This window comes from Talpa europaea (assembly GCF_964194135.1).
Source record: "Talpa europaea genome assembly, chromosome: 5".
Taxonomy (NCBI): Eukaryota; Metazoa; Chordata; class Mammalia; order Eulipotyphla; family Talpidae; genus Talpa; species Talpa europaea.
In genome coordinates this window covers 52,036,233-52,057,668 of record NC_140071.1, presented here as the reverse complement: position 1 = coordinate 52,057,668, position 21,436 = coordinate 52,036,233, and the positions used below count along the sequence as shown (strand labels likewise).

The following is a 21,436-nucleotide window of genomic DNA, read 5'->3' as shown; positions in this document are numbered from 1 at the left end:
TGGTTTCTAGAATATGCTTTTAAAAAGTCACTCCTAATTGTAAGAGTAGCTCATGAGCACTAGACAGGGTAGAATTGTTGAGTATGTTTTTATATTTTCTGGTTCCCTATGGGTTCATATTCACCTTAACCCATAGTAATGAGCTAATTAGTTCTCTCTTCAGAAGAAGAGTGGATCTGCTGCTTTTGTAAATTCTGTGATATGGCCTGGTATAAATGTTGCCCAATTCAAATATGAGATAGAGGTTTGGTGCTAACAATAAACTATTCTGATGACTCATGAAAATTACATGATTCATGACATTTTACTATTTTAAAATTTTATTTGAAAAATTTTCTTTAAAACTAGCACTGTTCTTTTTTTTTAATCCTTAGTTTTCTCATTTCAGTAAAAGGTAGCCTAGGGCAATTCTTTTTCTCTCAGAAATAGTGGAATTAGGTAATGAAGAGTAGCTTGAATAGTACTTGAATAGTACAATAGTACAAAACCCCAGTTCTGGAGGGGTTTCTTTACTAGATCTGTTGCTATGAAAGTCACAATGGGGAAAAAAATAACACTTTTACAGAATTTTTGAGTATTGGTATGGCAAAAATTGGGAATTGCTGTTTTCTGATGGGCTCCCAAGAAGGGTGTTGTCATAGAAAGAATCCTGATTAGGCTTAGAGTAAATAGCCTGCATTTTGCTTGGGGTTAGGCACTTAAGTATATGTAACTATTATGAAATTGCTTACTTTGTTCAAGTTTTATTTTCCTTTCTAGTGTTATACAGTGTGACAGGCAGGATCATATTAGTGTATTGCCTTTTGTAACAAATCGCCACAGAATATAATGGTTAAAAACAACAATAATCACATAATAACTGTGGTTTCTCTGAGTAAGGAATTCAGTTTGGCTAGCATTTATCTCAGTATGACTCATGAGATTGCAATCAGATGCTACCTGGGGCTGAAGTTATCTGAAGGCTTGAAATGGAGCTGGATAATTCACTTGCATCCAAGATGTCTCACTCACAAGGCTGAAAGTTGATGCTGGCAGTTCACAGGAGACCTCAGACATGATGACTGACTTTCCCTAAAGTAGATGCTCCAAGTGTGCAATGTTAGAAGCATCAAGGCTTTTTAAGATGTAGCCTCACAAATTACACTCATTCTGTATATTCTGCTGACCATACAGAACTCTATTTCGTTGGAGGAGATTATACAAATGCTTTAATACCAAAAAGTGAAGGCCCCTTGGGGCCATCTTGGAAACTGACTACTTCTGATTTGTGAAGTGCTTTGTAAACTGTAAAATGCTACACAGATGCTGAATGGTATTTAGGTTACTGTTACAGAGATGTCTTTCAAAAAGAGCTGTGACCTAAGTCATGTGATACCACTTTTAAGAGAGATAGGTGATAAAGACTGTTTCTGCAACATGTGAAAATTTTGCCTACCAACAAAATAAAACTTGATAAAGATCCAAGTAGTGACAAAGATATGGATGGCCACCAATATTAGTTTTGTAATGGCTAATATAAAGAGTATTATCAGAAGTGTGAAGTCATTTAAGTCATGCAGCAAATATATTTGTTGGTCCTATGCACAGGAGAAATCTAAAAACAGGTTAAATAATTTGCCCAGATCATATATCTAGAGACTGAATACTAGTAGGGCCAGTATTTAAAAGCAGGTAATCTAGATCCAAACTATTCACTGTAATACTTTAATTATGATCCTTGGTATTCTGCTGCCTTCTTAAACATTCATTTGAAAATCAGGATTTTCAACTTTTAGAAATACCAAATGATTAAGCTTAAAAACTTGGAATTTTCCTTCCCACACCTCTACAACCCATATGTAGCATGTTAGCAAATCCTATTGGCTGGAGGCCAAATTGCTGTCACTAAAAACAGCCATATTATTTACTACAATAATTTTTTTTTTTAACTGCTTCAGTCAGTGAAAGGGAAACTTTATTGAGGGCCCAGAGTCATGGGGCTTGGGCAGGAGGTTGTCTGCAGGCAAAGGAAGGAAGGGTCTTATTTGACCTTCTTCTTGGGGTGCAGGTTGTTGGTATGGCCACACTTCTTGCGGCAGTTGACAGCGCGGGGGTGCAGGCGAGCATAACACTTGCGGCAGATCATCTTGTCACAGTCATATTTCTGGGCCAGCTGGCGGAGGGAAGGTTCAATGATGCCACCCCAAAGGCGCAATACCAGGTGCAGGGTAGACTGAATAGTGTAGTCTGAGAGAGTGTGACCATCTTCCAGCTGTTTGCCAGCAAAAATCAGACGCTGCTGGTCAGGTGGGATGCCCACCTTGTCTTGGATTTTGGCTTTGACATTTTCAATGGTGTCACTAGGCTCTACCTTGAGGGTGATGGTCTTGCCTGTCAGGGTCTTCACAAAGATCTGCATTTCTGCGACTGCCGCTCGGCCGCCTCGTTGAAGAGAAAGAGGGCCGTGGAACCTGAAATCCCCAGTTAACTACAATAATTTTTTGACTAGCAATCTAGCTTTTTCTTGCCCCTTTAAGTCTATTTGTTTCTCATTACAGCAATGAACCTTTTAAAAATATTACATCAGATCATACAACTTGTCCAGAACTGCAGTGGCTTTTCAGCGATGGCTTTCCTGTACCACCCTATTTAAAACTGCAGACACTATTATCTCTATAGCACTTATCACTGTGTATCAAAACATAATTTACTTGTGTCAACAGGAGAGAAGCAACCAGGTTATACAATCAGGAAGAACTTTATTTGAGATTAGAAAACAATTCAGATGCATGACCAAGGGGCAAATTCAAAGTGTGTACTATCAGGGTCAGGGTACGGGAATTTTAAAGGATCAAGCAGGGAAGTGGTCTGAGGTTAGGTCATTTGTTGCGAAACTTTCTAGATTGGCTCTTGAGTTCACTTGTCAATGATTGGTGCATAGACAGTCTTCAGACAAAAGGGGGTTTTGCTGGACTAAACAGGAGATGTCTCCTGTTTGTTGTAGTCATGGAATTGCTTAATCAGTCTGTTTAATTTTCACCTAGAAGTCTCAACATGGCAGTTTAGAGACAAGATGAAGTCTGTTTGCCATAAAGCAGGCTCTGCAATTACTGTTACCTTCCATTGGAAGGCAAGGATCTTTGTCTTTTTCTTCTGCTTATTAGTCTACAAGAGACTGGCACATAGTAAGCACTTAATGTATATTTGTTGAATCATGCTCTTAATTTGTTGATTTGTATAAAATTTTATAAAGACTCAAGAAGTTAGATACTGATCACAGCACTTAATTGAGCACATACTGTGTCTAAACTTGCTGCATCGGTCTTTAATCACCACAATGATGATTATGATGTAGGCTATTATTTCCGTTCATAAAGAGTAGAAAAAACTGATGACCAGCACATAATTCTTCAGTTGACTAGGATTTTGTTTCCCTGGAAATACTTCTTAATAAAGGAATTGGGCTGAAAATCTCATCAGCAGACCTTTAAAGGCTTTGAGCACGCTTAAGTAACCTGACATTGCAAGGCAAGGGGTCCACAGTAACCATGGAAACAAGACGCGCCTTAGCAAGCACCAGGAAACTGTATCATGGACAAGTCCAAGCCCTCTATATTCATACACGCCTATTAAATATCTAATTCAGAATATCGTATCGGAAGGCTGGCCGGTCCCCGGTACTGAAGAAATTAACAGGTAACTGGGTGACACAGACTCCAGCAAACACACTCCTCTTCCGGGTGCCAAAGATAGATCACGTGATAGGGCGGGGCGTGCGCAGACTGCCAACCAACCCTGCCTGTCGCAGCTACCGTGGGGCGGGCGCCGACCGAACTGATTTAACATCACCCCGCCCATGCCGGAAGTGGGGGCGGAGCTAACAAAGCGTCGGCGCCCAGTGAACGGAAGTGGCTGTTGGAGGCTTTACCACAGCTTTAAATTCCTGCTGTCTGGAAGGCTCACTCCTTTCAGCTGGACTCGGGCTTCGTGCGCCGGATGGCTGTGGACGTGAAGTCACGAGCAAAACGTTATGAAAAACTGGACTTTCTCGGGGAGGGACAGGTGAGGCGCTCGGGCGGGATTCGAGGGCCCAGAGCGGAGAGCGCCCGGTAGCCTCACCTCGCAGGTTTTCTCGCGGAAGCCCGAGGACTGTCCCGGCTGCTCGCTCTCCTTGAGCGCGGCCCCCCTTCTGTTCACACTGGAGGGGAGCCTGAGAGGACTCTCCTTTCTGAAGATAAGCCTGGAACAGGACGAGGATTGCCTCACCACCTTTCAGGCACCCAGGAGTCGGCTCCGAGAACCCTGGGTTCTTTGCCTCCTGTAAATCGATGAGTAGAAAGGCGTGCACAAACTTAAGTTATTCCTGTTTTTCTCTCCAGTTTGCCACGGTTTACAAGGCCAGAGACAAGAACACCAACCAAATTGTCGCCATTAAGAAAGTGAGTTATAGTTTATTCTTTTTTCCAGTGGTCTGAATGCTGGCCTCATGAATTGATTGCTAGACAGCTGTCGTACTGCTTTAAACCGTCCTCTGCTAATAGTTTTATGTATCATTTTCAAAGAAAGATAGAATTATTTTCTTATGTTCCAAGAGCCAGTTTTTTATTCCATTCATTGAAGTCGAAATGAAGAAACTGCTAGATTTGTTTCATAAACTCGGACGTTGGCTAAGGCAGCAAGTCTCATCTGTTGGGACCTCACAACTATTTAATTTCAAGAACTTCACAGACCACTTTCTTTCTCACCTGTCCCTCTATGTGGCCTATCTACATTTGCTGTGAACAGATTTACCATGAAATGCTTTCACCAGCTTTAACAACGTTAATGTGGTGCATTATTTTAAATGATTTAAAAAATTTTTTTAAAGATTTATTTTTATTTATACAAGAACTGGGGTACAGGCCAGAGGTGCGGGAGGGTGAGAGAATTCACCAGAGACAGAGCGGGGAGCAGAACAGGCAGATTTACTGAAATACACTCACTGCTGCGGGGAGCAGCAGGCGAGACAGGAGAGGTCTGCTGCACCATGTGGAATTCTCGCTCGCTGGCCAGGTTGAACCCGCGCTGGAGAAACAGCTTCACAGCGCTGCACTCAACCCGCTGCGCCACCAGGGAGGCCCTGTTTCAAATGATTTGAGTAGCTTTTTTGTTGCATTTATTTAAGAAACTAGCTAATTTTCTACATGCTGGGCATTTTCACCTCCATTTTGTCACTTAAGCCTCATGCCACCCTCGTGAAGAAGGTGAAATTAGTATTCCTGTTTTACACTTGAGGTGTCTGAGGATAAGAGATATTACGTGACTTGTCAAGGTGCCACAGCTAGTAATTATTAAAGATAGGCTTTAGGGCCTCCCTGGTGGCGCAGTCAATTGGGATGCAACCTGTGAAGCTGTCCGCAGCCTCTGCAGCACGAGTTTGATCCCTGTCCGACCTCTCCTAACTGGCCTGCTGCTACCCCTAGCAGCATATTTCTGTCAGTCTGCCTGTTCTGTTCCCTACTCTGTCTCTGGTGAATCCTCTCACCCCCCTGCACCTCTGGCCTGTACCCCAGCTCTTGTATGCATAAATAAATAAAACTTTAAAAAAAATAAAAATAAAGGTAGGCTTTAAATCCAGGTGTCCTGCTGCCCGGTTACTTGCTTTTTCCTATACTGCTGAAGTCAGTATCTCTCAGAAAGGCTGTTTTTTTCCACCTATCTCAGGTCTTTTGGGTGGGCAGGTGACCTCCTCCTTCCTATAGTTCCTGTTGCTTCTTTGTTTCTCCTTCAAAATCCCTAGCTCCTCTGACATTTACCTTCTCATTCACTTAACACCAGGCTCCCTCTCTCCCTCTCAACAAAAGTTCCTGCCATTGTCATCTTTTTTAATTTTTCTGACTTCTCTATTGCCCTGGCTTTCCAGCTTTTGTTCTATAATTACCTCTATGGCTATGCCTTATTAAATAATCTTGTAAAGATAAAGGAGGCATATGTTAAGTTCTTAATTCCATTATTTGTGCAATTCAAAAACTAAAAGGCAAGAAATGGGAGGCACTTGTCCCTCTTTTATGTTATTAATTTTGCCTTTTTTTTTTAAAGATTTATTTATTTATGCATACAAGAACTGGGGTACAGGCCAGGGGTAGAGTGTGGGTGAGTATGCCATGTGGGTAGCTCCCTGGCCACAGTGGATTGAACTTGTGCTGCAGAGGCTGCAGAGAGCTTCATAGTGCCGTGCTTAACCCCTTGCGCCACCAGGGAGGCCCTAATTTTGCCTTTCTGATTCATGATACCTATCCCCGTCATACCTACCAACACTAGCTACATGAGTTTTTACATATTTTAACTGTGGCTAACTTTTTAAAGTTTTAATATATTATGTATTAAATCTAAATTATTTAACACATTTTAAATATATTTCTTTTTCCTCCACTAGATCAAGCTTGGACATAGATCAGAAGCTAAAGATGGTAAGTATTTCATGTAAACTGACAGAACAGGAAATGTTTTTATTCTTACTGAGGAAATGAACAAAGTGTTAATTAGAGTTACCAAGGGTTGTAGATAGTTATTGCAGAGTCCCAGAGAATAAAGATAATTCTCAGGATGGAGACAGGATATTTGTGATTTCTACCCTTTGGTGCTCAGAGGAACATTCAAGTCACCTAAGTAAATGGAAGGTAGCAGGTTATTATTGGCTTATCTTGCTGTCTTTCTTCATTACTGTGTTAGGTGGTATTACAGTCATTGTTTTTCTCATCTTCTGATTACTTAGTGTATTCAGGATACACCTTCATGGAAGTCCACAAGCTCAGTATGGGGCATAAGATTTCTTTATCTCCCAAAGCCTTGTTTGCTAGAATATTAAATCCTGCTTAGTCATCAAAAAAAATTCCTGTATCTACTACTACTAGATCTTAATTTTGGATTCTATCCTTTGTTTTGGAAGAGATAATATCTTACTGCTAATTCACTGTTAGCATTAATAATCTGCTAATATCCATAGGGCAAGATTTAATTAGTTTACCACCTATATGCTACATACTTTATGCATTTTATTCCAGTAGTCTTCAGATCTGATTTGCTATTTAAGCTATTTTAAAAATAAAGCAAGGTTGACCTCCCTGGTGGCCGAGTGGTTAAGTCTCATTGCTGTCACTGCTACAGCCCTAGTACTATCCCAGCCAGGAAGCTGACCCACATGATGCTACCGACCTCTCCTATCTTGTCTGCTGTTCCCTCAGCAGTGTATTTCAGTAGATCTGCCTGTTCTGCTCCCTACTCTGTCTCTGGTGAATCCTTTCACCCTCTGCACCTCTGGCCTACACCCCAGATCTTGTATGCAAAAAATAAAAACTAAAGCAATGTAAGAGAAAAACAGACATGTCGTAAAATTTGTCTGTAGAATATCATTGCTATTTCCTGAGATATTAACAGTATCTGTCCCAAAAATATTGTTTGTAAGGCTTGAAATTTTAGATTTTTCACTTTTTGCTTTGTCTTTTTAATGTAGGTATAAACAGAACAGCCTTAAGAGAAATAAAATTATTACAGGAGCTAAGTCATCCAAATATAATTGGTGTGAGTATGCTCTAGGTTGTTTCTGGGATTTGGAACTCTGCCTCTTTCCTGAATGTGATAGATATTGATCAAAATATCAGCAAGATGAGTTGTTCTAGATAAGCTTTGCAGAAAAGCTTAAAAATTTATAAAGTGAAATATATTTTCCATCCTAATTATTCCTGTAAGCAGTGTCTGAAACTGTACAAATGAGGAAATAAGTATAGGCATATGGGCTAATTTAGTCAGAAATCATTTTGAAGCCTAAAAAGCTCTATCATATGTAAATCATGACCAAGTTTCTTAACTCTGTTCTATATTTTCTACTTTATTGGGCTATTATGATACTAGCAAAAGAGAATAAATGACAAATTTAATTAAATTATTTAAGCTTTATAGAGAATTATCAGCCGTCCAAATACTTATTTAATATTTAAAGATGTTTCACTTGACGTAGTACTGTCAAGAATCACATTTTGATGTTTTAAAATTCTACTTTGCAGCTTCTTGATGCTTTTGGACACAAATCTAATATAAGCCTTGTCTTTGATTTTATGGAAACTGATTTAGAGGTAAGACTAAGATTCCAAGAGGAATATTTTTTCTGTTTATCAAGAGAATCAAGTATTTATTTTCTTCACACGAAGATACTGATAGTGAAAAGTGCTTAATTTTGTTGAGATCTGGCTATATACTGATGTCAAAGTTCTTCTGAGTTCTTTCTTCTAAAGAACTATATTCCTAGTATTATATACAAAGATTTGGATTTAATTGTTCTTAAAGAAATGAATATTTGGCCTTTTAGATTCAGAGTTACTGTTCCATAGTACCATCCTTTTGAAACTGCATTTCTTTTTGAGAAAAATAAGACATTGTTTTGTTTTTTTATTAATATTAATCGAATCTCAAAAACTGATATCCAAGGACGTGGAGCAGCTGGAATTCTCATTTACGGCCAGTGTAAAGGCAAAATGGTACAGCCATTTTGGAAAACAATTTCACAGTTTCTTATATATTGATAGTTAAACATACACTTAAGGTATGATCTAGCAATACCACTGCTAGGTGTCTATCCAAGAGAAACAAAAACATGTCTATACAGAAATCAGATGGTACACAAATATTTAGTTTTATTTATAATTACCCAACCTGAAAACAGCTCAAATATCCTTCATCTAGTGAGGGTGTAAAGAAACGTCCATAAAAAGAGCACTATTTGGGAATAGAAAGAAACAACCTATTATTTGATGCAACAGTATAATTGTGATTCTGAAACACATCATACTAAATAAAAGAAGCCAGGCTCAAAAGACTATATTTTATGGTTTCCATTTGTATGATATTTCTAGAAAAGGCAAAAGTAAAGGAAGTCAGATCAATATTGTTGCTGGTGCTGGGAATAAAAGGAAAGATTGAGAATAGAAGGGAACTATGGGAATTTTGAGAGGTTATTAAACTAATATTTTAATTATGGTGGTGGTTATACAACTAGATGTGGTTGTCAAAACTCACGGCACTGTGCATCTAAACCTGATTTTTACAAAAAGAAATGAGAATTTGTACCATATTAGGACAAGACTAGGGATAAATGCCTTTAGGCATCGGTTACAAATAATGTCATCAATACTCAGTCTTGAGTTTATAAGTTGTCTCTATTTTCTTCTCTGTTGCCATCATCTATGGGAATAATATCTCAGTCGTACTCCTGTACTTCCAGGCTTATATCCTTAGACCTTAAGAATCCCTGAAGAAAATAAATGCTTAAATCCTTGGATTCTAGCACAGGTACTTAAATTGATTGACTGACTTGACACAAGTCCTCCCCCAAGCTAGTCTCCTAGCCAACAGTCTTGCAGTGTGGTAATAGGCTGTGGCCTGGTTCATGTGTCTGCCTCTAGAGGCAAGGTGGTGGTCAGTCCTGTATTAACCATATGGACTGAGCAGGGAGTAGGTGGTTCTGGAAGGAATGTTCAATATTCTTATCAGAAGAGGCTGGCTTTAGTGGGGCAAGCAGAAACAACATATGTTTGCTGCATTTCATGCTTTAAAAGAAAGCAGTAGGAGACAAAGCACTGCTTTTTTTTAACCCCGAACCAAGGATAATTTCCCTAACCATATAACCACATCTGACAATGCTTCTAAGGAGGGTTAGGCAACCTGTCATGAGATTCTTCTCTATGAATAAATTTATGTCTACAAATGATTTGTTTGGTGGAATTTACCTATGCTTTATATACCTACTAAACAGGTTATAATAAAGGATAATAGTCTTGTGCTGACACCATCACACATCAAAGCCTACATGTTAATGACTCTTCAAGGGTTAGAATATCTACATCAACATTGGATTCTACATAGGGTAAGGTGTTAACCAAATATGATTGTTTCTTTATGTTGTAGGCAAATTTTCTGTAGTAAGTTTACTACATAAAAGCCCTAACATGTAAATTATTGTTTTTGTGGGGTTTTTCTTTAATATGTAAATTATTGAAATAAAGATATAGTTGGGCCATTTCAATCCAACTGCTTCCTTTTCCCTTCCACTGTTCCATCAGATGGTGCTGGGAGAACTCTAAATTACTAAGTGAAATTTGGAAATGGGAGTGGTCTAACCCTTCATTTTTTTCATAGATGAAAAACTAAGTTGCAAAATGACCTCAACAAGGTTATATTATTTTTCAAGGTCAGTAGCTGATAACTGACAGGGTTAGAATGTGTATCTTTTGGCTTTAATTCAAGTGTTCTTTGTGCTATACTGTTTTTTTTGGGGGGGGAGAATTATGATGAGAGGATGGATTAAACTATACAATGCTAAAATACTTTTCGAAGAGTATTTCTAGTAGCTCTAAAATTCTATAAAGTAATGAAATAAAATTTCTGAAATGGCTGAGTCTTTGTTAGGAATTTTTAGTTGCTGGAACAAAGCTAATAATTTAGATAAGTGGATCTTCTTAGATAACTCAGCTTGTATAATTTTTAGTTAGTAATTCTCATAGATTAAACTTGGAATCCATTTTGGGTTTTTGTTACTACCTTTTTCATATTAGATTTTGAAGAATACGTTCCTCATCCTTTCTCAATGTGTTGTGTTGTTCATATATGTTGTTCTTATTAAATTAATAGTATCAGGGCCTCCCCGGTGGTGCAGTGGTTGAGCGCTGGGTTGCAAAGCTGCCCGCGGCCTCTGCAGCGCCGGTTCAATCCCCGGCTGCTCCCCGGCCACTGGAGGAGGGTCCCACATGGCGCGCAGACCTCTCCTGCTGCCCGCTGCTCCCCTCAGCAGTGTACTTCGGTCCTTCTGCCTGCTCTGCTCCCCGCTCTGGCTCTGGTGAATTCTCTCACCCTCCCGCGCTTCTGACTGTACCCAGTGCATGTATAAACAAAACAAACAAACAAATAAATAAATAAAAAACATGCCTCTATTTAAAAAAAAAATTATTAAAAAAAATTAATAGTATCAACCATTTATTGGGTGCTTACTATGAGTCAGTCATTACACTAGGCTCTTTACAAAAAGCATTAATCCGGGCCTCCCTGGTGGCGCAGCGATTGAGCTCTGGGCTGCGAAGCTGCCCTCAGCCTCTGCAGCGCGGGTTGGATCCCCAGCCTCCAGCGAGGGTCCTACATGGCGCAACAGACCTTTCCTGTCTCGCCCCCTGTTTCCCTCAGCAGTGTATTTCGTCAGTCTGCCTGTTCTGTTCCCTGCTCTGGCTCTGGTGAATTCTCTCACCCTTCCGCACTTCTGACTGTACCCAGTGCTTGTATAAATAAAAATAAATAAATCTTTAAAAAAAAAAAAAGCCAAAATTCTACCTATTTAAAAAAAAAAAAATTAATCCTCACAGCAATTCTGTGAAGAATGTAATTGTAGTTTAAATCTAGGTTCTGACATTATCAGTTATCAGCTACTAAACTTGAAATTAGTTACCCTTGACTCAAGGTATCACTAAGTAGTAATATGATCAATATTTTGCAGTGATAGCATTTTACATCAATTAAAAAAATACTGATTATTGTTTAAATTTGAGGTATCACTCTATTGTTGCTAAGTTTAAAGTTAAGCCAACTTAACATGATATTCTCCCTCACCCTGCTTACTTGGTTGTTTAAAACCTCTATGATACAGGATCTAAAACCAAACAACTTGTTACTTGATGAAAATGGAGTTTTAAAACTGGCAGATTTTGGCCTGGCCAAATCTTTTGGGAGCCCCAATAGAATTTATACACATCAAGTTGTAACCAGGTAAGAATCTCTTAAATTACTAAAAGTTTCTTTTGTACAGATTATTAATCACAAATGAACATCAAATTGCTTTTCTGAAATACCTTGGCACAATTCTGGAATCATTGTTTTGTTAAAAGTAGAACTCGTCTGGGCCTCCACAGTGGTGCAGTGGGCTGAGCGCAAGCGCTGTGAAGCTGTCCACAGCCTCTGCACGCTGGTTCGATTCCTGGCCGGCTGGGGAGAAACCCACATGGCGTGGCAGACCTCTCCTGCCTCTCCTGCTGCTCCCCTCAGCACTGTCTTTGGTCCTTCTGCCTGTTCTGTCCCCCGCTCTGTCTCTGGTGAATCCTCTCACCCTCTCGCACATCTGGCCTGTACCCCAGTTCTTGTATGCATAAATAAATCAATCTTTAAAAAAAAAGAAATACTGATACATTCTAAAATGATAATTTTTTTTTTGTTCTTTAGGTGGTATCGGGCCCCTGAGTTACTATTTGGAGCTAGAATGTATGGTGTAGGTGTGGACATGTGGGCTGTTGGCTGTATATTAGCAGAGTTGCTTCTAAGGGTAAGACTTAAACTGATGTTCACAATTCAGTAGTGTTATATGTATTTTCATAAAAATTATGTCAGAGTTATCTTTCTAGAGAAGATTTCCAGAGAGGAGCACCATTCTTAACAAAAAGCCAACAAACAAAGGGTTAAAAAAAAAAAAAAACCTCCTCCAAATGCTAATATCAGATGAAAAGACTTCCCATTATCATCAATATGGAGATCAGGTGCTAGTGGCTTGGCAGGAGGTTGGTCTACAGTACTCTGTCATCCACCCCAGGGGATAGCCCTAGGCATAGCACAGTGCCTGTTAAATGGTAAAGTTTTATTGAATTTAAGATTTGCAGAGTGTATAAAGTGGTAGGTGTGTTACTGTTTACTTGGTTAACAGTGGCAATCTAATCCATATGCAGCATATGTCAGACTACGTTTTATCTTTGTTCATTTTTTAGTTGTTCTTATTAATTTTATAGTATTTTTCACTATATAACAGCTATCACAAATTATGTTTGAAATATCTGCCTCTTGCTTTCTTTCAGGTTCCTTTCTTGCCAGGAGATTCAGACCTTGATCAACTAACGAGAATATTTGAAACTCTGGGAACACCAACCGAGGAACAGTGGCCTGTAAGACTTCATATATTCTCTTTGAAATTTAGTTGGCATTCTGTAAAGTTATTCACTATGTAATGAAATTATCTGAAGTTGAAATTAAGTGTATGGAATTTCTTTTGTGCTATTCCTCAGCTGTCTATTCAAAAGTTTGTTATGTATTCTAACTGTAAAATATACCCTGGTACTGTCATTTATTAAGTACTTTTCTATATGCTGTTCATGGTAGGCATTTCATAAATTATATTTAATTCCTGCAACAATCCTATTAAGTGGTTACCATTTCTCCTATTTTACAGATGAGATGACTGAGTCTTAGTGAGGTTAAGTAACTTACCCAAGGATACTGCCCAGGGTCATAACCAGGACTGCATTCTAGGTCTTCAGACTCCAGAGCCTATGTTGATAATATTTATTCTGTCCTTTTCTCTTTCATATAATTTGCTAAACATTTCTAAACATTTGCTAAACATGGTTAACAGTAATCATTGTATCAGTTAAAATACTGCACTGACATTTAAAAAGATTAAACTTCTTTGAGATTTACATGTAGTTGTAAGAAATAGTATTATAGATTTACATGTAATTGAAAGAGAATATATCTCTTATGTGCATTACTCAGCTTCCCAGAATGATATCTTGTAAAATTAGCACATCACATTCATGGTGTTGACATTGATGATATTGAGAAATAGTACATCATCCCAAAGACCCCTTAAGTTGCCCTTTTATAGCAATACCCCTTATTCTTCCACCCCCACCTTCTTAATTCCCAGCAACCATTAATCTGTTCTTCATTACTATGGTTTTGTCATTTCAATAATACTAGAAATGGAATCATAATGCGTAACTTTGGGGATTGACCTTTTTCACAGTCAGCATAATTCTCTGTAGATTCATTAGGTTGTATGAATCTTCATGTCTTTTGCTTATTTTTTTAACTGGATTGTTTGTTTTTTTGACTGTTGAGTATTGAACTCCTTTTACTTTTTGGATACTAGTCCTCTTTTGCATATGTCCCCCCGTGCTATACCTTGTCTTTTCATCCTTTGCATTTTTTTCAGAGTAAAAGTTTTTAATTTTGATGTCTATTTCATTGATTTTTTTTTCTTTTTATGAATCATGCTTTTGTTGTCAAGGTAAAGAACTCTGCTTAACAGAGAAATTTCCTGATGATTTTCTTGTGTTTTTTTTCCTAAAAAGTTTCGTAGTTTTACATTTAAGTCCATTACCCCTTTTCAGTTAATTTTTATGTGATGTTAGAAACTTATTTTAAGCATTCTTTTTTTGCCTGTTTATGTTCAGCTATTCCAGCACCATTTGTTGAAAAGATTATTCATTGAATTACTTCTGCAAATCTGTCAGAAATCAGTTGCACATATTTGTGTGGATCTAGTTCTGTATTTTCTGTTGTGTTCCAGTAATCTGTCTATCCTTCTGCCAGTACTGCAGATTAATTCAAATAGTTATCTATTAAGACTCCAAATCAAGTAGACTGATTCCACTAACTTGTTTTTTTAGAGTTGTTTTAGCTATTCTAGTTTCTTTGCTTTTTCATATAAATTTTATAATTATAATTTGTCAGAATTTTGATAAGAATTATGTTAAACCTATTTATCAGTTTGAGACTTGACATCTTTGCGGTGTTGAATCTCCCAGTCCATGAACATAAGTGTCATTTTTTGTTTAGAACTTTTATTTCATCAGTGTTGTATAACTTTCATTGCACAAGTAAAACATATTGTTAGATTTTCACCTAAGTATTTCATTGTCCTTTTTGAATGATTTAAAATGGCTATTATTAAGTTCATTGTCAACAGGTAATCATTGTCACTATGTAGAACTAAATTCACTTTTATGTACCAATCTTATATCCTGCAAACTGACTCTGATCACTACTTGTAGAAGTTTCAAAATAGATTTCTTGGGACTTTCTGCTTAGATCATCATTTTCATATGACTCTTTTATTTTACTTCATTTGAGTTCTCTGTACCTCTAAACCTTTTACTTAAATTTGAAATATAAAAATATTTTTACAGGACATGTGTAGTCTTCCGGATTTCGTGACATTCAAGAGTTTCCCTGGAATCCCGTTACAGCACATCTTCATTGCAGCAGGAGATGACTTGCTAGATCTCATACAAGGCTTATTCTTATTTAATCCATGTACTCGAATTACAGCCACACAGGTATTTTAGTGTATGTTTCTTATACTAGGAAATGGGATAATCTTAACTAAAGCACTCATAAAATGAGAATTTCATAAGATTTCTACATATTTTAAGTATTGGAAAGATGTGTTTTAAGGAATAGTAATTTTTTCTTTTTCCCCAAACTATAAGGACTATTCAGACTTATATTAAATTATATAATGTTGGGCCTCCCCGGTGGCGCAGTGGTTGAGCGCTGGGTTGCAAAGCTGCCCGCGGCCTCTGCGGTGCCGGTTCGATCCCCGGCTGCTCCCCGGTCCCCGGAGGAGGGTCCCACATGGCGCGCAGTCCTCTCCTGCCGCCCACTGCTCCCCTCAGCAGTGTACTTCGGTCCTTCTGCCTCTGCTCCCCGCTCTGGCTCTGGTGAATTCTCTCACCCTCTCGTGCTTCTGACTGTACCCAGTGCATGTATAAACAAAACAAACAAACAAACAAATAAAAACATGCCTCTATAAAAAAAAAAAAAATTCAAAAATAAATAAATAAATTATATAATGCACAAACAATTATACGGGAGTTTACACTTGGTTTTGAAAATATAAATATATGTCTATATCATTAATTGGTTTTAAAAGTGGTGTTTATGTAGAAAGGGGTTTCTGTATTTGTTAAGACACTGATATGTTTCAGTTAAACTCTTTTTTCTTTTTTTTTTTTTTTTAAAGATTTATTTATTTATTTATATAAGCACTGGGTACAGTCAGAAGCACAGGAGGGTGAGAGAATTCACCAGAGCCAGAGCAGGGAACAGAATAGGCAGACTGACGAAATATACCGCTGAGGGGAGCAGCGGGCGTGACAGGAGAGGTCTGTCGTGCCGTGTGGGACCCTCGCTGGTGGCCAGGAATCAAACCGGCGCTGCAGAGGCTGCGGGCAACTTCTCAGCCCAGCACTCAACCACTGTGCCACCAAGGGAGGCCCGTTTCAGTTAAACTCATATATTAATTTAAATCTTGTACCAAGCCTTATACCAAAAGTGTTTTTGTTATATTTCCCATAAAAGGGAACTTAGATATTGCATATTGGTCATTGTCACAGTCAGCTTGAGTTCGATCCCCGGCCGGCCAGGGAGCAACCCACATGGCGAGGCAAACATCTCCTGTCTCGTCCGCTGCTCCCCTCAGCAGTGTATTTCAGTAGATCTGCCTGTTCTGTTCCCCAATCTGTCTCTGGTGAATTCTCTAACCCCCCGCATCTCTGGCCTGCACCGCAGCTCTTGTATGCATAAATAAATAAAAATAAAATAATCTTTACTTTAAAAAAATATTTATGCATACAAGAACTGGGGTACAGGCCAGAGGTGTAGGGGGTGGTGAGAGGATTCACCAGAGACAGAGTGGGAAACAGAACAGGCGGATCGACTGAAATACACTGCTGAGGGGAGCAGTGGGCGAGTCAGGAGAGGTCTGCTGTGCCATGTGCCTAACAAAACATGTTAATGCACAATATATCAAGGCTAAAAAGTGAATTATCCAAAAGGAAATTTCTTAAATTATTGTGGCTAGTGAATATTACTACAATGCAAATAAAGTATGAATTTGTCATTTAAAATAAAATATTTTTATTGGAATTTTAGACTGAAGTAAAGAAATACCAAATTATAGGACACTAGATTTGAAGATTTATGTATGTATGTATGTATGTATGTATGCATGTATTTATACAAGCAGTGGGGACAGTCAGAAGCTCGGGAGGGTGAGAGAATTCACCAGAGCGGGGAGCAGAGCAGGCAGAAGGACCAAAGTACACTGCTGAGGGGAGCAGCGGGCTGCAGGAGAGGTCTGTGCGCCATGCAGGACCTTCCTCCGGTGGCCGGGGAGCAGCCAGGGATTGAACCGGCACTGCAGAGGCTGCGGGCAGCTTCGCAACCTAGCACTCAACCGCTGCGCCACCGGGGAGGCCCAGGACACTAGATTTGTAGTAATAGAACAAACCTCGGACAAAGCCTTTCAAGTGAAACTTCTGTCAATTTGCAGTGAATTGTTAGGTTTTAGCTCGTTTCCAACAGCCCGTTTCCGCATCTTTTTAGAAGTTTTAGTCTCATGAATTTATATGATTTGGAATTATATGATTTGGAATATATATTCAAATATATATATATATATATATATATCTGTATGTGACATGAATTTAAGTTACCTTTAAGCAAGTTTCTCTCTTTAAATTTTATAGAGATGTGTAGAGAGCTGAATTATCCAATGTCTAACTAAGAATATTTTATATAGACTTTTTTTTTTTTAAAGATTTATTTATTTATTTATACAAGCACTGGGTATAGTCATAAGTGCAGGAGGGTGAGAGAATTCGCCAGAGCAAGAGCGGAGAGCAGAACAGGCAGACTGATGAAGTACACTGCTGAGGGGAGCAGTGGGCGTGGCAGGAGAGGTCTGCATGCCATGTGGGACCCTTGCCCGTGGCCGGGGATCGAACCCGCACTGCAGAGGCTGCGGGCAGCTTCACAGCCCAGCGCTCAACTGCTGCACCACCGGGGAGGCCCTCATGTAGACTATTTTAACTATGGAAAAATTAGAAGATGATGTCGTTTTCTTAGCCAGTGTTATGCTGCTAGATATTTATTTGTAATAATTTGCATGTTCAAATGCTTGAAATTAATTTTGTTTTGGGAAAAGGGTTCTTCACATAATATACTTAGGCTCCCAATAGTTTTGGAGCTTTGATTTTCTTAAACACAGTTCATATTCCAACTTAAAAATCTTTTTTTTTTTTTTTTTTTTTTTTGCGGGGGGGGGGTGTTTTTTCTTTTAAAAGGCATTGAAAACTAAATATTTTAGTAACCGGCCAGGACCAACACCTGGATGTCAGCTGCCACGACCAAACTGTCCAGTGGAAACTTTAAAGGAGCAGTCAAATCCAGGTGTGGCAACAAAGCGGAAGAGAACAGAGGCCTTGGAACAAGGTAAAAACTCTATTTTCATAAGGAATGAAATGAAGTCAGAAAACTCCACTAATATATAGTGACAGAAGGCCAGCTAAGAAATGTAGATTGTGAGTTATTTGCTTTTTTAAATTTAAATGATAAAAAAGTAAATAAATTTTAAATCATGAGTAGACACAAGCCTTATTTACTTCCATTGAGAATGTTTAATAGCATGCTCTAGAGAGGGACATGGACACTTATGAGTATACCTCATAATTATGAGGTATATTGTTCTTGTCATGAACTCCTAATGGTACACTGTTTGCTTATGTTTCATAAGTGCTTTGGAAAATCAAATCAAGTAAATAAGTATAGGTGGGATGCAATGACTGTTTAAAATTGCCATAAGATTACCTGTGAACCACCTCATTTTTTTCCCCCCCAGGCGTATTACCCAAGAAGCTAATTTTTTAGTTACAGAGAACACTGGACAGTATTTTACTACTGAAGAAAATAGTCCAAAATACAAATAATGGAAAAATAGTAAATGTTAAGTAAATGCTGTAGAAGGAATCTGTAAATATTCTACACATGTAAAATATATAAACTGTTATTTTTATTAAATATATTTTAAAACAAACAATTCTGATTTCTCTGATTGGAGTACAAAGGTAAGACAGGCTCAGTTCTCTGAAATGTTGAATTGAAAATGCATTAAGAAAACTTTAATAAAAATAATTATCAGTTGTTCTGATGATCTGGTCTATACAGCATCACAAATTTGACTAGGAGTAGTATTTAAAAGTAGAAAAATAGTAGTAATGTAGCAAACACTTGCCTCTACTACCCAGACTTAACAAATGTTAATATATGAAATAGGAAAAAAAGAAAACATTATAGCTAAAACTGAGGTCCTCTAATATGTCCTTCTGTTCTATAGCCTCCCTTTTACCCTCATCAAATAGAAGACTGTCAGGAAATGAGTGTCCTCCCATGATTTTATACTGCTCTATATACTGCTTCAGTGCATGTAGTAATAGTAATATTACTAAATACTAGTATACTATAAAATATTATAGCAATGTTTTGGATCTTAAAATTTTATATGAATTATAGGCTATAATTTTTTTGTTTACTCAAAACTTTAGTTTCTTCCATGTTAATGCATGTAAATCTATTTAACTCCATATAATATATAATAATATACTTTATGTATTCAATGCTATTTACCCATGCTCTATTTACAGACTGCTCTTTTTCTTTTGCTGAGTAAAATAAATATCGTAAAGCAGCTTAAAGTAACACAGTTTATTACTCAATTCTGTAGGTCAGCTATCTGGCATGGCTCACTATTTTTTGCATGGGCCAAAATCTTATGAGGCCATAATGAAGGTGTCAGTCAGACTGGGCTCCTTCCTGAAATTCTAGGAAAGCATTTGCTTGCAAGCTTATTCAGTTCTTGCAGGTTTTTGTTTTGTTTTATTTTGTTTTTAAAGATTTATTTATATAAGAACTGAGGTACAGTCAGAGGCGTGGGAGGGTGAGAGAATTCACCAGAGACAGAGTGGGGAGCAGAACAGTCAGACAGTCGGAAGACACTGATGAGGGGAGCAGCTGGCAAGGCAGGAGAGGTCTATCGCATCATGTGGGTTTCTCCCTGGCCAGCAGGGAATCGAACACGCACTGCAGAGGCTGCGGACAGCTTCACAGCGCGGTGCTCAATCCACTGAGACACCAGGAGTTCTTACAGTTTTAATGCATGTGCCACCTTTACTTGCTGGGTCACCCAGGAGCCTCACTCAGTTTCTCAAGACAGTCCAAATGACTTGTCACCTGCTGCTCCATCTGCAAGCCAGCCACAATGTGTCAAGTCACCCATATCTTGCTTTGAAATCTACTACCAAGAGAGAAAATTGTTATTTCTTTTCTTTCCTTCTTTTAAAGAAGAGCCCTCCTTTGATTGGGTCATCCTTATATTAAGGTCAAGTCACTCAGTTACATCCTTACAATTCCTTCACAGCAGTACCTAGATTAGTGCTTAGAATGGGAACCTTGAGAGGGCCACCTTTCAAATTCTGCCACAATGACATTTAGATTTTGTATTTTTTTCACAACTATAAATGGAATATTTATATACATATGCGATTTATTTATTTATATAAGCACTGGGTATAGTCAGAAGCGTGGAAGGGTGAGAGAATTCACCAGAGCCAGAGGGGAGACCAGAGCAGGCAGAATGGCGAAGTACACTGCTGAGGGGAGCAGCGGGTGGCAGGAGAGGTCTGCGCACCTTGTGGGACCCTCACCCGGTGGCCGGGGATCGAACCGGCGCTGCAGAGGCTGCAGGCAGCTTCGCAACCCAGCGCTCAACTGCTGCACCACCAGGGAGGCCCAAATTATACATTTTCTTTTCTTTTTAAAGATTTATTTATTTATATAAGAATCGGGGTACAGGCCAGATGCACGGGAGAGTGAGAGGATTACCAGAGACAGAGTGGGTAACAACAGGCAGACTGACGAAATACACTGCTGAGGGGAGCAGTGGGCAAGACAGGAGAGGTCTACTTCGCCATGTGGGATTCTTGCCGTCTGGCTGGGATCGAACCCTCACTGCAGAGGCTGTGGACAGCTTCACAGTGTGGCGCTCAACTGCCTGCTCCACCAAGGAGGCCCAAAATTACACATTTTCAATCAATGTTGATTTGCCATTCTTCTCCAAAGTAGTATCAATTCATACTCCCAGTAGCTGTCAGTTGTTCTTAAAAATGAAGAAAGCCCTTTACTTTAGAGAATATGCAAAAATTAACTCAAAATGGATCAAAGACCTGTAAGACCAATAACTATAATAAACCTTAGAAGAAAAACACAGGGTGGGAAGAAGCTTCATGATATTAGGTTTGGCAAGGGCTTCTGGGCACCAAAAGCATAGGCAACTAAAGTAAAAATAGAAAAACTGGACTATGTCAAAAACAACAAAAAAAACCTTATGCATCAAAGGACATGAAATCAGCAGTGAAAAATGCACCCTACTGAATGAGAGAAAATATTTGCAAATCATATATCTGACAAAGTGTTACTATCCAGAATATATGAAGAACTCAGCTTATCAGTTTAAAAAAATCTGATTTAAAAATTGACAAAAGATTTGAATAGACATCGTACTGATGATGATATAGAAATGGCCAACAAGCATAGGAAAAGATGCTCTGTATCACTGATCAGTAGGGAAATGCAAGTGAAAACCATGAAAACATACCATATCATATCCAAGTGTTTGCAAAGATGTCAGGAAAGTTGGAACATTTGTGCACCATTGATGGGAATGTAAAATTGTGCAATCACTATTTTAACACTTTAATTTTGGTATTGTAAATAATCCCAGGACTTTCATTTCCTTACCTTTTAGCTTATATAAAATTATTATATATATTAGATCTGT

The 21,436-nt window shown here is 38.5% G+C and overlaps 2 protein-coding genes across 2 annotated transcripts; one reads left to right on the top strand and one right to left on the bottom strand.

Moving 5' to 3' along the window:
• Nucleotides 1-2,020: 2,020 nt before the first annotated feature.
• Nucleotides 2,021-2,398, bottom strand: LOC311170755 (ubiquitin-ribosomal protein eL40 fusion protein-like; the record flags this gene model as incomplete). The annotated part of the gene is made up of 1 exon (XM_084233181.1): nt 2,021-2,398. One exon carries the CDS (start codon nt 2,396-2,398, stop codon nt 2,021-2,023), a length of 378 nt encoding a protein of 125 aa, XP_084089307.1.
• A 1,574-nt stretch (nt 2,399-3,972) lies between these two features.
• CDK7 (cyclin dependent kinase 7) lies at nt 3,973-18,471 on the top strand (the record flags this gene model as incomplete). The annotated part of the gene is made up of 12 exons (XM_084234214.1): nt 3,973-4,041; nt 4,359-4,418; nt 6,395-6,428; nt 7,472-7,539; nt 8,022-8,090; nt 9,767-9,877; nt 11,645-11,763; nt 12,214-12,313; nt 12,837-12,923; nt 14,949-15,098; nt 17,889-18,036; nt 18,443-18,471. Exons 1-12 carry the CDS (start codon nt 3,976-3,978, stop codon nt 18,469-18,471), a joined length of 1,041 nt encoding a protein of 346 aa, XP_084090340.1. The 5' UTR covers nt 3,973-3,975.
• Between the last annotated feature and the right edge of the window lie 2,965 nt (nt 18,472-21,436).